Source organism: Megalobrama amblycephala, linkage group LG17 (assembly GCF_018812025.1).
Source record: "Megalobrama amblycephala isolate DHTTF-2021 linkage group LG17, ASM1881202v1, whole genome shotgun sequence".
NCBI lineage: Eukaryota > Metazoa > Chordata > Actinopteri > Cypriniformes > Xenocyprididae > Megalobrama > Megalobrama amblycephala.
Window position 1 is genome coordinate 2,402,315 of NC_063060.1, and position 17,429 is coordinate 2,419,743.

The 17,429-nt window shown below is 36.0% G+C and overlaps 1 protein-coding gene across 1 annotated transcript; it reads left to right on the forward strand.

The window, feature by feature from the left end:
• Positions 1-1,614: 1,614 nt before the first annotated feature.
• On the forward strand, positions 1,615-9,617 carry rx2 (retinal homeobox gene 2). Its single transcript, XM_048164936.1, is given in 4 exon segments — positions 1,615-2,106; positions 6,727-6,980; positions 8,816-9,199; positions 9,201-9,617. Coding segments are annotated over 4 exon segments (990 nt in total). The 5' UTR covers positions 1,615-1,814; the 3' UTR covers positions 9,261-9,617.
• Positions 9,618-17,429: the final 7,812 nt, after the last annotated feature.

A 17,429-nucleotide genomic window follows, 5' to 3' on the forward strand; every position in this document is an offset into this window, starting at 1 on the left:
TCACTTTTGGGACTTTTGGGAGTCGTTAACTGTCATTTTACATTTTACGTCACCATCTTAACAAGGTGCACTGTGGGTAAAAAGTTGTGGTCTATCTTTTGCGGGGATGCTTGGAAGCAACAACCTTGTGTGACTCTGATGAGCCATAAAGTTGAAGAAAAAGGTACGTTTTTCTGATTTTAAAGCTTCCTTGATTCATTTAGATTTAATTTACTTTTAAAATGCATCATTATTAGGTGAAACTAGACAAATAAGACTTGATTATTTACTTGTATTTGTATATTTAAAGCATATACATTTTAACATCCTACATACAGTACTTGGTTGATTGCACTGATTTATCCGAGTTAATTATCCACTGGTTGAAAGTCTATATGCATATACAGTAGGTAGAAACTAAATAAAATATTGCATATTAAATAGCATTACTGCCCACAAACTTTTTAGAAATGTCTAAAATTCTACAAAATTCTAAAACTTGCCAATGCAGCTCATTAACAAGATGACAACCAGGCCTGTATGATTCTGATTAACCAAGATGTTGATGGAAAAAAGTGTGTGAAGTTTAGTCTTCTATTAAATGACTTTTATTTTGTAAACTTCTGATTCAAAATTAAAATAAAAAAATAAAAGTAACATCACTACATCACAGAAACTAAACAAATGTGATTGAATTTGTATTTGTATATATAAAGCACATGATACATGCTTTCGGTTGATGGCAAAGAATAACTTTATTAAATCTTTTAAATACTGATTGAACATTTACATTGCATAGGCTGAAACATAATTAAAGAACCTATAGTTTGCAGAACTTGTGAAAAAAAAAAAAAAAACACACACGAATGTGCCGACACAGGTCTGAAATGAGGATTCACTGTTAATAAAGTTGGGATGGATGGGAATAAAGGGATCATACTGACAGTTAAGAACAGATAAAGACAACTGATCTCATGCACAATGTGTATTTGTCATATTTTATGTATATCAATCATTCACTAACATTCAGTGCAGGAGAATAAAGCGCCTTAGTCGTCTTTTAATCAAAACTAATAAGGCATGTAAAGCATAAATAGTCAGAGCTGCAGATTTATCAAGTTTAACATGACAAATTTAATGCGCCAGTTTTGGTCCAATGTAAAGATGCAAAAGATGCAGGAATATAACTGGGTTTGGATAACTATAAGCATTATTTTTCTATTTGTAGTAAATATAAAAGAAGCTCAGAAGAAACATCTATGAAACAGGATAATTCTCCATGCAGACTATGAGAAACAACTGAGATATTAAAGAGATCTCGGTCACACTTTAGTTTAGGATCCAATTACCTATTAACTACGACTTTTGCATCAGTATAATATGCTTATTATTAGATAGTAAAGTAGCATTTAAGTTTGGGTATTAGGTAGGATTAGGGATGTAAAATATAGTCATGCTGAATAAGGCATTAATATGTGCTAATAAACAGACAATATCCTAATATTATGCATGCTAATAAGCAATTAGTTAATAGTGAGAATTTGTGATTTCTCATTTGTGATTTTTTCCTGTCGATCTATCATATATATTATATGTTATGTTACTATTTTTTAATACAGAATCTGACCTTTAATAACAATAGTTTAACACATGATTTTGTCAAAAAACTATTGAGCGATGCATTGACCACGTCTTAACTAAAAGTCTTATTAACCCCTGCTGTTCTTCAACAGATCTTTGAAAGAGAATCTCTACCACAAACTGGAACCTGATCCTCTTTTGGACATTATTTGCATGCTGTTTCCACGAGGAGACTTACTTTAAGGGCAGATTGGATGCATTTGTCACTGGATATGATGAACATGGTGGATGATGGCTGCCTCTCAACGGACAACTATCATGACCTGGGTAAAGGTGGCGCCCCGGGCATGGGAGGCCGCGTTCACAGCATCGATGTGATTCTGGGCTTCAGTAAGGACCAGGATCCTCTGCTCAACCCGGTCGGGCCTGTTGACACACACAAAGTGGACGGAGCGGACCTGGGAGAACAGGAGAAGCAAGTGAACTCTGACCCCTACGGTCACCTGCAAAGTCTTCCGGACAGCTCACAGCAGTCAGCATATCACGGTGAGAATATATTGGTTTACTAAATTACATCTCATTTTATGCAAAGTGACAGAATCAGAAGTAGTTGCACAAAAATATCACACTCTTAGGTTCTGTATAGATTCTTCATATATACTGTAGGGATTCCCATTATGGGATCATTTTATGGATATAGTTTTAATTAATTATTTTTTTTAAATTCATTTTTAATTACATTTTAGTTTTTATGAATTAAAAACAGCTTGTAAACAAATTCAAATAACCCGTTATTATGCAAACATTTAAGACATTTCTCCTTATATACAACTTTTTGGCATAAAGAGTTCTTTAAAATTGAGTCAAGAACCCTAGATTTCTATATAGAACCCCAATTCAATTCAATTTTCTTTTCTTTTTTTTTTCTAAGAATAAGAGTGGCTGGATGCAAAATGTTCTGATTTTGGGATTACAACTTGTACATTTCAAAACACATAATTCTAGTTATTTGTTAACTTTACTGCTATGAAAAAGAGTTTGCATTTGTGTGCATAAAGAAGACAATATTTTCTGAATAAAAAAGCTAGTGTTCTGGGGGTTCTTACTGTTTTGCATGGAAAAAAGTCCTGCAAGTCTCTGTGATCAAGTCACTTTTCAAGGCTCCAGTCACTTTTCAATGTAAGTCTATTGGCTTTTTTCATCTGTTTTAAATCTGATGACTTAGTAATGTAACAGCACATCTCTCCATAACAAGACATGTGAAGTGCACACTAAAATTTAATGCTTAGGGAGGTTTGTTCATATCCTAAAAACATGCAATAATGATGCATGACTTGGAAAACACCACTAGTTAATAAATTAAGAGGAATATTTTCGGACCACTTGGATTATTGTCAAACATGTTGATAAAAATCAGTTATAAATTGTTCTGGTCTTAATATTTTGCCTAATTACATTTGCACAGATAAATAATAGCAAACACTGTAAATAGTGTAAGCAGTTAGTAGTGTTGCAATCTGTGGTCGTTTGCATAAACTCCTTACAAGTTAAATCTAACTTATAACTTTTAAAAGTCAGTTACATAAAAAGGTCTAACATAAAATTTAGTATACATAAAAATTGGTCTAATTTGAATCAGAAAAGTAAGAATCCTAACTATCTGCTGGTTAGACTAGTTCTTAAGACGGTCTTAACATAGTGGCTGTTTATGCAATTGGACTCTGCAACCTGATTTAATAAATAATATTCCATTAATTATTCCACATCCCTCTTTCCTGGTTTATTTCTTGTGAAAACACAGTAGAATTTTCATAGCATTGCATAGGTGCTAAGCCTGATTAACAGTAATAATAATAATGATGTCAAAATGTTGTCAAGTGGCATTTTGTGAAACAACTATGTGCACCCATATGGCTGGTTCAGTTCCTCGCCAAGAAGAGGGATGCATATTATCTTCCAATCTATATTGTCATTTTACTCTGGTGTTGTGTTTAAATTTCACAGGCTTAATATCAAATAATGAAAAAAGTTACAAAACGATTCTAATTAAACCTCATAATCATTACCACTGCAACTGGTGTACAGTGCATGAATGTTGTGTACAGCACAACGTTTAACACTTGTGCTGCCGCAGGCGAACATTGAACTAATGATCTGACTCTAATCCTGCCGAACTTAATTAGATTCAATCTGGATCTGCCCCACCTCAACATGTGGCTCGGTTTGCTCTTAGCTGTTTCTGCGAAATGAAAATCTCTGCTGTTGTCAGGCCGGTTGGTCCCTCTTGGTCAAAACGCTGCGGTACTGAGTGAACCTCTTAACGGTTGGATTAGCAGTCTTGGCCACATGAGGTCTACAGGTTTAACCGGTGACATCTGCGTGCTTGGATTACAGGGAAGACTTACTTACCATGACAGAAGTGATGGAACTTCCAAATCTCTTATTTTATAGGCATTCATAAAATCGAAAGGTTAACATCTGACTCCATCACTGTACCAATTTTTAAAGAACATAAAAATAGCTTTGTTCTTGCATTATTAATGGTGCTTGTTAAGGCAATGTATGTTCCTCATCCTATGCCATTTGTGCAACAGACATGAATGATCCTATTGTTGAGGAGAGGTGTGCTGTTACTTTATAAGTGATCAGATGCATCATTTTTACCTGTTGGACAATAAAACAGTTGGAAAATATCCCACAGGCTTATATTGAAGGAGAGACCTGAGCCTCATCAGAGACAAGAACATTACAGAAATTTCTTAGCAACACCCTAGCCACCCTCTAGAACTCTCAAGCAACTTCTTAGCAACCACCTAGAACACCTTAGCGGCCACCAAGAAACACCCCAGAAACAACCCAAAACATTCTCAGCACTGCCCTAGCAACCACCTTAAACACCCTTGCAATTACCTAGCAGCACATTAGAAACCACCTAGAACACCCTAGCAACCCCATAGCAACCACTCATAGCATCCTAGAAACTTCCTAGCAATGCTGTAGCAACCACTCATAAAACTCCATAAATTTCCTTGCAACGCCCTAGCAACCACCCAAAACACTCAATCAACCACTTTGCAATGCTGTAGTAACCACCCAGAAAAACCTAGCAACTTTGCAATGCCCTAACAACCACTCAGAACACCCTGGAAACGTCTTAGCAAAGCTGTAGTAATCACCCAGAAAATTCTAGCAACTTATTAGCAACACTCTAGCAACCCCCTAGAACACCATAGCATCCCAAATAGCAACCACTCATAACATCCTAGAAACGCTGTAGCAACCACCCAGAAAACTCTAGCAACTTATTAGCAGCCTAGCAACCACCCAGAACACCCTAACAAATATCCTAGCAGTAACCTAGCAACCATTTAGAACACCATAAAAACTTTTTGGCTTTTATGCAATGCCATAGCAATCACCCAGAAAACCCTAACAACTTCTTAGAAACACCTAAGCAACCAGACAAAACCGAGTAGCAACCACTCAAAACACTCTAGAAAGTTTTTTTTTTTTTTTTTTATCAATCTATAGCAATAACCCAGAAAAAACTGGAAACTTCTTTGCAGCACCCTAGCAACCAGCCAGAATGGACTAGCAACAACAATTCTGTAGCAACTACACAGAAAATTCAAGCACTTAGCAATGCTTTAGCAACCACCCAAAAGACAGTTGCAACCACTTAGCAAAGCTGTAGTAGCCACTCAAAAACCCTAGCAACTTCTTAGCAACGCCCCTGGTAACCATCCAGAACACCTTAGCAACGTCCTAGAAATGTAATAACTACCCAGAAAACTCTTTTCTTAGCAACCACCCAAAACACCCTAACAACCACCTAGCAATGTTGTAGTAACACCCAGAAAACCCTAGCAACGTATTATCAACACCCTAGCAACCATCCAGAACACCTTAGCAACATCCATACATTTTAAGAAACTACCCAGAAAACTCTAGCAGTTTCTTAGCAACCACCCAAAACACCATAAGAACTACCTAGCAATGTTACAGTAGCCACACAGAAAACCCAAGCAACTTCTTAGCAACGCCCTAACAACCATACAGAACACCTTAGCAACATCCTAGAAATTCCATAACATCTACCCAGAAAACTAGCAATTTCTTAGGAACCACCCAAAACACCCAAACTAACCACCCAGCAATGCTGTAGTAGCCACTCAGAAAACCCTAGCAACTTTTTAGCAACACCCTAGCAACCATCCAGAACACTTCAGCAACATTATAGAAATAACGTAACAACTACCCAGAAAACTCTACAAATTTCTTAGCAACCACCCAAAAAACCCTAACAACCACCCAGTAATGCTGTAATAGCCACTCAGAAAACCCTAGCAACTTCCTAGCAACACCCATGGTAACCATCCAGAACACCTTAGCAACGTCCTAGAAATGTAATAACTACCCAGAAAGCTCTAGCAATTTCTTAGCAACCACCCAAAACACCCAAACAGCCACCTAGCAATGCTGTAGTAACACCCAGAAAACCCTAGCAACGTATTAGCAACACCCTAGCAACCATCCAGAACACCTTAGCAACATCCTAGAAATTCCATGACTACCCAGAAAACTCTAGCAATTTCTTAGCAACCACCAAACACCCTAACAGCCACCTAGCAATGCTGTAGTACTACCCAGAAAATCCTAGCAACTTCTTAGCAACACCCTAGCAACCATCCAGAACACTTTAGCAACATTCTAGAAATAACGTAACAACTACCCAGAAAACTCTACAAATTTCTTAGCAACCACCCAAAAAACCCTAACAACCACCCAGTAATGCTGTAGTAGCCACTCAGAAAACCCTAGCAACTTCTTAGCAACGTCCCTGGTAACCATCCAGAACACCTTAGCAACGTCCTAGAAATGTAATAACTACCCAGAAAACTCTAGCAATTTCTTAGCAACCACCCAAAACACCCAAACAACCACCTAGCAATGCTGTAGTAACACCCAGAAAACCCTATCAACTATGTAGAAATGCCCTAGCAACCACCCAGGACACACTGACAATGCCTTAACAACCACTCAGGATGCCCTAGCAACCACATAAAAACACATTAAAACCCATTAGCAACACACTAATTCTTTAATGGACTTTACAAGAGTACCTGAGAAATAAAGAGCAGTCCGTCTATCTGTTCTGTGCTGCAGATACTGGGCTTTTCTCCACGGAGAAGTGTGACACAGATTTGGGAGATCCACGGAGCAATGTGGAGAGTGACAGCCGTTCCCCGGATGCTCCCGATGAGGATCAACCTAAAAAGAAACACAGACGCAACAGAACCACCTTCACGACCTATCAGCTGCACGAGCTCGAGCGCGCCTTTGAGAAGTCCCACTACCCGGATGTGTACAGTCGAGAAGAGCTGGCGATGAAAGTCAACCTCCCAGAAGTTCGAGTTCAGGTAAGCTTTGGACCATACAAGCTGGGACACTTAATGCTATTAGATAGACTGTAGAGGCGTAGTGATCAATGTAATTGTAATTTCATTACAACCTTGACTTTGGGGTTATCTGTAATGGACTTAGTTTGATAGGGCATTACAGGGTGAGGTTGTTTATTGATTCAATGAAGAGAATCTTGTAGAAAACAAAAGACGAAGCTTTGTTATATTGACAGTCCTGTTAAATAATTAGAGGATTATCTTAATTGCTGTGTCAGTTACTAAAACTGAAGATGAGGAATATTCAGGGTTACATAAAACAATAAAAAGTTAACATGAGATCCTATTTACTTTTCAAGACATATAATCGATCTTATACATCAGTGCACATTATTCCAAAGATACAACCTTTAAATAAGCCATAGAATGGCTTATTTACAGGTTGTATCTTTGGAATATCTTTGGAATAATGTGCACTGGAACTTGGAATAATTTGGAATAATGGAATAATTTGGAATAATGTGCACTGGAACTTTTCACAAACCAATGAATAGAAAAAATTAAAGTCTAATTACAGTAGTAAAATGGTATTGCAAATGTCTTTTCATGACTGATGTCTTGTGCATTTTCCATCATGCTCTGTTTTATCCATCAATAAAATATTGTAACACTTTTACTTAATAGATTTATTTAATAGATATTTTTTGATCTCCATGACTTTGCCATGTTAGACATGTTCCTGGATCAACAGATTTTGACATTCCTGTCCAAAAGCATAACCATAACTTATCCCTAAAATCAGAAGGAAATGATTGGTGAATAACACTGATGTAGAAGCACCTGACCCTGGTTGTAAGCCTAAACTTGACATTAAATGTAAACTTTTCCATCAAATCTGACTGGTTGATTGGAATGCTGTTCCAGGATCGACAAAGATGTTGATGCAGGGATATGCTTGAAATCACGTTCACTATAAGTTGCAGGATCTTAGCTTTTCATTTTCATTCTGCTCTCATCCAATTTAATGAACAACATCCCAAGAATTTTTCCACATTTCTGTCTCTCCTGGTTCATCTTCATTTTCTGCCATTTTCTTCACTTTTAATCCCTATTAGCATCTTGTACTGTGCAAAGTTGGGAAACACACATATTTTCAGTAATGCATTTGCAATATAAGTCTACGAGGTATTAAGGGTTTCCACCTAGATGCATTTTGGTCGATTGGATCACAAGTGGATGACGCTAAATACAGGTGTAAACAGGGTCTAAAATGTTTTAAGCATTCGACCGTATTGCTTTTGAAGTATAAATGCTGCCTACTCTCCACCTACTGATTTAATGCATAAACATTATTTGAAGCATGCTAGCCAGGCGGGATTTTAAACTTTGTCGGCTGAAGACCCAAGTTTGGTTTGAAGACAAAAAACGTACCAAGCACAATGTTCTCTCACCATTCTTGATTTCTAACACAGACACACAGCTTTCGGCTGGTCTTGCACCTGTCAGAGCAGAAACGAAAGCTGATGCTCTCTGTCTCCGGTCATGTTCATATGTAAATTGCATGAGCTTATTTTGTCCATTAGATCAAAAGATCTGAAAAAAACATGCATTTACCTGCCCATAGACCCTCCCCTCTAAGAAATCAGGACAGAAGTGGTTAAAAGTGGACAAAAGAGACAGATTAAAATACCAGGTGCAAACGGGTATATGTCTCCCTTGTCCACTTGTAATCCAATCGACCAAAACGCTGTAAACAGAGCCTTAGACTTCTGCGGACAGACGAGTCAAAAACAGTTTCTGTGCCAGGGTTTGATGCCTATAGTCTAAACAGTTCTTGACTTTGTCCCATCATATAGGTGTGGTTCCAGAACCGGCGTGCAAAATGGCGGCGACAAGAAAAAATAGACACGGGCAGCATGAAGCTCCACGACTCTCCCATGCTGTCCTTCAACCGACCGACTATGGCGCCCAACGTGGGGCCCATGACTAATTCTCTACCCCTGGACCCCTGGTTGTCCTCCCCGCTCTCCAGTGCCACTCCTATGCACAGCATCCCGGGCTTCATGGGACCAAGCCAAAGCCTCCAGCCTGCCTATACGGGTCACCCTGGCTTTCTGAACTCTTCTCCAGGCATGGTACAGGGAATGCAACCAATGCCACCTCCTCCTTACCAGTGTCCCCCAGCATTTAATGATAAATACCCATTGGAAGACGTAGACCGCAGCTCTAGCATTGCAGCTTTTGAGGATGAAGGCCAAGGAGCACATTCAGTCCATGGACAAAACCTGGCAACCCATGTAACGGGAAAATGTTACAATATTTCATTGGGATCTCATTGGATGCATTTTTAAAAATGACCTGCATCCATTAGGAATAGGGTTCCTCCAAATGCCATTGAAGCAACCTGGAAACATGAAGATCTCTTGTACTCGTTTCATATCATCTTTGAATTGTCTGGAAAATAAAACTAAACAATTTTAAGGACCTCATCATTTGAGGATATCTTCATAACATACGATACCCGGAGTTACGTCGATGGTCAAACCTGCTTGGCATGTTGGATTTGAAATTTTTGCAACATATCACAGGACAGTTTGGGATTGTAGAATCTACAGTAAGGCGTTTCTTAATTCTTACCAGCAGATGTTGATCTCCTTAGGATTTTGGGTTTCAGCCGGTGCCAAGCTTCTCTGCTCATCATTGGGCCAGGTTAAGGACTCGCAAAAGCAAGTTTGGCACGTTGGCTAACTGCAGCTCAGGACAACTGATACCTCAATGCCTGTTCAGAGGTTAAATTCATATCCTACCATGTAGACATGAGGGTGGATTAGAAGAAATCACTTGACTTTGATTTAAAAGGAGTGACTCTTAATGACTTCAGTCAAATTAACTGAAACCTAGGAACATAATGTCTTTTATTGAATTGTTCTTTATATGTGTAGTTGCATTATCAAGCCATGGTGTGAAGACCGTTTCTAAATCACTAGCATATAGTTCAACAGTGCCACAATCCTCTTTGCCATTCGACACGATCATATAATCATATAAAACGAGTCTGAGGTTTAACGTTTCAGTGTCTGTGGGGTCTGTTTCAAGCAATGAATATCTCAAAGGGTGAATTTCATGAAGAAAGTTTGAGCTTTATTTCACCCCCAAAACAAGAGAACCTAATAAGAAATTATAATTTGCACAGTGAAAATTTAGGCTTATTTTATTATGTATTTTTCCCTAATTGTGCTGTCAAATCGAATAATCATGATTAATTGAATCTAACAAAAAAGTTTATAAATATATATGTGTGTTTGTATGTATATGTGTGTGTGTGTGTGTGTGTGTGTGTGTGTGTGTATATATATATATATATATATATATATATATATATATATATAGATGCACAAACTACGGAAGAGGATTAGGGCCAAGCAATAATAAAAAAACAAAACCATCTCGAGATTAAAGTTGTTAAATTTCGCGAAAAAACTCGTTAATTTCGAGAAAAAAGTCGACATAAAATGTTGAGAATAAACTTGTTAAATTACGAGAAAAAACTCGTTCATTTCGAGAAAAAAGTCGTGATAAAATGTTGAGAATAAACTTGTTAAATTACGAAAAAAACTCGTTAAATTTCGAGAAAAAAGTCGTGATAAAATGTTGAGAATAAACTTGTTAAATTATGAGAAATAAGTCGTTAAATTACGAGAACAAATTCGTTAAATTATGAGAAAAAATGTAGTTAAATTTCGAGAAAAAAGTCGAGATAAAATGTTGAGAATAAAGTCATTAAAATATGAGAAAAAAGTTGATAAATTACGAGAACAAATTCGTTAAATTCTGAGAAAAATGTCGTTAAATTTCGAGAAAAAAGTCGAGATAAAATGTTGAGAATAAAGTCATTAAATTATGAGAAAAAAGTTGTTAAATTACGAGAACAAATTTGTTAAATTATGAGAAAAATGTCATTAAATTTCGAGAAAAAAGTCGAGATAAAATGTTGAGAATAAAGTCATTAAATTATGAGAAAAAAGTCGTTCAATTATGAGAACAAATTCGTTAAATTACGAATTTGTTCTCATAATTTAATGACTTTTTTCTTGTAATTTAACAAATTTGTTCTCGTAATTTAACGACTTTTTTCTCGTAATTTAACAAATTTGTTCGCGTAATTTAACGACTTTATTCTCAACATTTTATCTCGACTTTTTCTTGAAATTTAACAGGTTTTTTCTCGTAATTTAATGACTTTATTCTCAACATTTTATCTCGACTTTTTTCTCGAAATTTAACGAGTTTTTTCTTGAAATTTAACAACTTTAATCTTGAGATGGTTTTATTTTTTTATTATTGCTTGGCCCTAATCCTCTTCCGTAACCAAACAGACATTATATATTTACAAACTTTTATGTTAGATGCGATTAATCGGTTTGACAGCACTTACTGTATATATAATATTAAAAAAATCATTTAAATAAAATAAATGTAAATAATACATCATTCTTTTTTACATTAGCTTTCTAAATAATTTCTAATCATTTTAATTTCAGTTTTCTTCTTTTGTTTTTGGGTTGAAATATGACCTTGGTACTTGACAGTTGATTTTCACTTTACATAATATGATGTCTTAAAGATGTTAGTTTTATGAAATTGAAAATATCTCCATTATTTAAATCAAAGTGTCATAGCTTACTATAGCAAAACACACATCCATAGAAACATATTGAATTGTAATTTGGTCCAGATATCAACGGCTTTGGCACTATCCACTTTAAGCAGTGTTGAGAGAACATGGCCTGAAAAGAAAGTAAGTATGACAGCGAACGTATGAAAGCAAAACTGCTTAGCAGAGGCATTTGCAATGCTTTCGGATAGTTTTCTGGACAGAAGTCACACTGAAAACAAATGTAATCGCATTAGATAAGTAAAAATCAATGCAATTGTCATTTATGTTTAATAAACATAGCCATGCACACCTTTACAGCAAATCATTTGACAAAAACAAGTTAGATCTAGTGAAAATGACGACTAAAAATCACTAAAACACCAGTTGATCAAAAGCCACAGAACACAAACGATGAAAAAGAAGTGTAGACAATTTATAAGCAAGGGAAAAAGTACCTTCAAGAACCACTTTACAGTTTGACATACTGTCTAAGCACTGATTTCTCAGAAACTTTGTGAGGTCATTAGCGGATTGTGTTGCTGTCATAGCAGGTGTGTGTGAGGACGCGGAATGAGCGGCTCCCCAGCGGGACTCTTCATTGTTTGAGATTATCGATTGCCCCTCTGCTCTGAACTAATGGGCGTCCCAGCCAGGTGTCAGAACTGTATGCACGTCATTTAAATGTGCACACCATGTCCAGTGAATCGATCAAACAACTCTGAAAAACAAGCTGTGTCTTATCATAATCCTTTTCACTTCTCTTAGAAGTTGATGGCATAAAACTAACTATCATTTTAATACTTTGTGGACACTGTAACTATGCAAAGAGAAAAAAATACATATCATGATCCATTTTATGCACTGTGTGAACTAAAATGTTGATGCAAATGGTACAAAACAAAAGCTTGATGCAAAATAAATATAATTCATTTTACAGTATGTTTGACATATTGTTTATTTTATAGGTGTGCATTGAAGAAGAGTCTCATTAATACAATAGAGTTCTTATAAAAGCACGGTTTATGTGAACTACGATGAAGCCAAAGAAGATAGTGTTTTCTTTAAAGATCTGTACACTTAGACGAGTGGATTTTGTCACAATTGTTGCAGCTTTATCATTGTACGACATGAATATTAACTGTCATTATGTTTGTTATGGTGTTTTTGTGGGGTGGGATATTTGGACGTGATTGAACATGTCTTTAGATTATTATTTTTTTTTTTTGGAGATCTTTTTTTTTTGCACTAACAACTGGAATAAAGATGAATGATAAAAATGCATGACTGGTTAACTTTTATAATTCCAGAGAATATACGCTGACAGGAAGTTCATTCAAAACGTAATTTAATTACAATTAAATGTAGATCTAAACATACTACGCTGTGAATTTTTTTGTTAGTTAACCTAAAAAAGTACTACATTTGGTCATGTGTAAATTAACTGGTTTTGTTCAAAAATATTTAATATATCCTAACAATTTTTAAAATGATAAATCAAATATTATATCATTGCTCACATAAAATTGTAAATCACATGCTCAAATGCAACGTAATTTGGTTACAATGAACTGAAACTAAAAGAAAAGCAAATATCAAACACGTATGAGATTGCATTTTTATAAATAAATGAAATTGCTGAAAAAATATCTGTAAAAAAAGGAAGTTTCTGGAATCTGGAAACTGTGGCTCTTTTTTTCTACATCAAAAAAAACTTGCGACTCGGACGAAACACAGTAAACACTGTCATGTGATCTTGCCGTTCGGATGCTGGTGTTTGGGAACACAATCATGTGAGACGCTTCTGGAGGGAATTAAACCATATCATTCTGATGACAGACTTTCAGGCATTTTAAAATGACCAAACCAACATTTGAGATGCTGTGATGCGATTGGTCCACTGGTTAGTCCAGTTATCCAATCACATCCAAGTCTAAATGTGTTTCCATCGTAGCTTATGTGCATGTCTTCTTATCGGATAAAAAATTATCCACCTCATTTGAGCACATACCTCATTTTTTATGCTCATTTTTAGAATTTTTGCACATTTTGGCGTTTGCATCAAGCATTTTTTTTAATGCAATGTTCCAAAATGCGCATAAAAATAGGTGAATGTAAAATATAATGCAATGCTCATTTGATAAATCATATTACTGAGCAGTATTTCTGGACATTTGATTGATTATTTGACCATTTTTATTCACACACACATAAGACACTGTAGCTCAACTAGTGACTGAAAGAGTTTTCCCCTCATTAGTGAGCGTGTTCAGTGGCCCTGACTAGGTTGTGGGTGTAGTGACCTGTCCTCGCCTGCCCTTGCAGGTTAACGGCACCAAGCCAGCCTGTTAAGAAGATGAGCCGGCCGTCCATCAGCCCTCCACAGGGGACAGAGCGAGGGGGGGCGGCTCTCCGCACCTACGACCGCTCCTAATTGCCCCACGTCCCGCTGCTGGTTTCCATGCTTCACTGACACAAAACACACACACAAACATACAGTCCTCTTAAATCAAATGACATAACATGACAAGAGTTTGAAGCATAGTATTAATGCATTTTCTAATTACAAATGTACTGCCATCTTGTTATCCATTTCCTCTCAAACATCCTATTTTGAAGGATAGAATAATAGTAAAATATAACTGTGTGAATTATGTAGTGAGCACATGCCAATGTTAGTTACACCGCAAAAAAAGAAATAAATAAATAAAATCTTAAAAAAAAAAAAAAAAAAAAAAAAAAAAAAAAAAAAATATATATATATATATATATATATATATATATATATATATATATAAAAAAATAAAAAAAAATTCTCTTCCAGTATTTTTGACTTGTTTTCCGGTACAAATAGCTAAAATTCATTAAATCAAGATATATTTACTTTAGAAGAAAAATGGCTTGAGATATTAAAGGTATGTAACTTTTGTCCCTCTAGTGGTTAAAAAACAAAACTGCATGCATTTTGTAGAAGAACATTGATCTTCTACAAAATGCATGCATTTGCTTTGGCTCTTTGTGATGGTGTGGATGAATATGATTATCCTACTACTCATAAGACATGTGTCGTCACGAGCCGCAGAGTTTAATTTGGATTTGTCTGTTGTGTTTTTTTTACTCTTATAGATGGAGTTCCCATTTACACGCATTATTCGGCTGACAGACCGCAACGGTCGGAGTTAAAAATCATAATTTGTGTTCTACTGAAGAAACAAAGTCACCTACATCTTGATGCCTGGGGGTAAGCAGATAAACATAAAATTTTCATTTTTGGGTGAACTATCCTTTAAAGGTGCTTAATTGTTTTTTTACTGTACTAAAGCATAAAAATACCATAATATGTTTGCAGATATTTCCACTTTGAGAATGTGTGTTCCATGGTGGAATATCTGTTTTGTTTTGTTTTTTGGTCGGTTTGATCCCGCCCACTACCAGTTTACCCAACAGTATTTCAAAATTAGTTGGCATTTTGAAGAAAACGGCCTTTAAAGATATGTACTGTAATTGAAATCTACAGATGCAAATAGATAAAGTGCTATAAAAGATACACTTAAAAGTGTATTTTGGATGTTTTCTTTCCACTTAGTCTGAAAAAAAAAAACACTTTATGAAAATCTCAAAATTGACAGATGTATCAAAAAAAACTGTGTTTTTGCCTTAAAATGGGTGATTCCCCAGAGGTTGGAGATTAATCTGCTCCATATCAACCTTTCTCACTCATTGTGACAACTAAACTAGACATACATTTACTTGAGAAGCAAAATGACTCAAGATATTAAGTTTTGTTTTCTGAAAAAAAAAAAAAATCATCAAAATGAATTGAGTTTAAGCTTAAAATAAGAACAAATATCTGCCAGCGAGGTCAGAAAAATAATCTTAACTCAAACTGAAAACAAGTTTATTTTTCTGACCCCATTGGCAGATGTTAGTTTTTGTTTTAAGCTTAAACTCACTTAAAGGCACACTATGTATATTTTCACCACTAGAGGTCGCTTATTCAAAACAAAGGTGTAGCTTGATGATGCCTTGAATTCGCGGAATCATGTGAGGAGTTGTCTTCATGTCTACAGCCGGTGGAAAAGAATCGGGATGGGACTCGGGCAGAAATCATGTTCATGGATGAGATTATTAACATTATTTTAGCATGAAGCAGAGCAGAATCGAGTGCGGTTGGAGCGGAACGAGGCGCTGAAGCAATTGCTAATGAGAGACGAGTGCGATACAAGGCTCGAGAGCAGCGGGACTTTTATTATGCCACAGTCGCCGCTTCCGCTTCTTCCGGTCAAGCGTATGTGGGGTAACACAGCGCTGTTTATCATATTAGATACATTTGTGTGTGTTGAAAATTGTTATAATGCTACTCTGCGTTCACTTGGCGGCTGCTATGAGACATTTGTTGCACAATGCAATAATCTAGATCGATATTAGACATGGTAAAACATGGTACTCGTGGTAAATCAAGAAAACAATAAGACTTACTGTGTTGAGCTGTGTTGAACATGATTGGAAACATTTAGGATAATGTAAGTCCACAAGTCAACAAAATATATAACATTGTTCTAGTATTTTTTGTATATTTTAAAAGTGCCCTAGAACCAGTTTTTACAAGATGTAATATAAGTCTAAGGTGTCCCCTGAATGTGTCTGTGAAGTTTCAGCTCAAAATACCCCATAGATTTTTTTAAATAAATTTTTTTAACTGCCTATTTTGGGGCATCATTAACTATGCAACGATTCAGGCTGCGGCCCCTTTAAATCTTTCGCTCCCTGCCCCCCGAGCTCTCGACTATAATACAGTGCATAAACAAAGTTCACACAGCTAATATAACCTTCAAATGGATCTTTACAAGATGTCCGTCATGCATACTACATGCATGTGTCAGATCATGTGAGTATAGTATTTATTTAGATGTTTACATTTGATTCTGAATGAGTTTGATAGTGCTCCGTGGCTAAAGCTAACATTACACACGGCTGGAGAGATTTATAAAGAATGAAGATTGTGTTTATGAATTATACAGACTGCAAGTGTTTAAAAATGAAAAAGCGACGGCTCTCTTGTCTCCGTGAATACAGTAATTAACGATGGTAACTTTAAACACATTTAACAGTACATTAGCAACATGCTAACAAAACATTTAGAAAGACAATTTACAAATATCACTAAAAATATCATGGATCATGTCAGTTATTATCGCTCCATCTGCCATTTTTCGCTATTGTTCTTGCTTGCTTACCTAGTCTGATGATTCAGCTGTGCACAGATCCAGACGTTAATACTGGCTGCCCTTGTCTAATGCTTGAACATGAGCTGGCATATGCAAATATTGGGGTCGTACATATTAATGATCCCGACTGTTACGTAACAGTCGGTGTTATGTTGAGATTCGCCTGTTCTTTCTGGAGGTCTTTTAAACAAATGAGATTTACATAAGAAGGAGGAAACAATGGAGTTTGAGACTCACTGTATGTCATTTCCATGTACTGAACATCTTGTTATTCAACTATGCCAAGGTAAATTCAATTTTTAATTCTAGGGCACCTTTAATCCAAATATCTTACATATTGTGCCTTTAATTTTTATACTTTTTCATGAAACAAGACTTAATATCTGAAGTCATTTTGCTTCTCAAGTAACTTGATTTAAGAACTTTTTAGATATAAAAATATGTAAGAAAATCACGTTAATGTTAATAATAGTTATAATTTTAAAAAATATAAGAATCTTGCAAATAAACTGAGTGATGTGATGTTGTGACGTGCTTTAATTGGCTGTCAAGGAGTCCCATGACATGACATGACCTGTGACGAGTGTC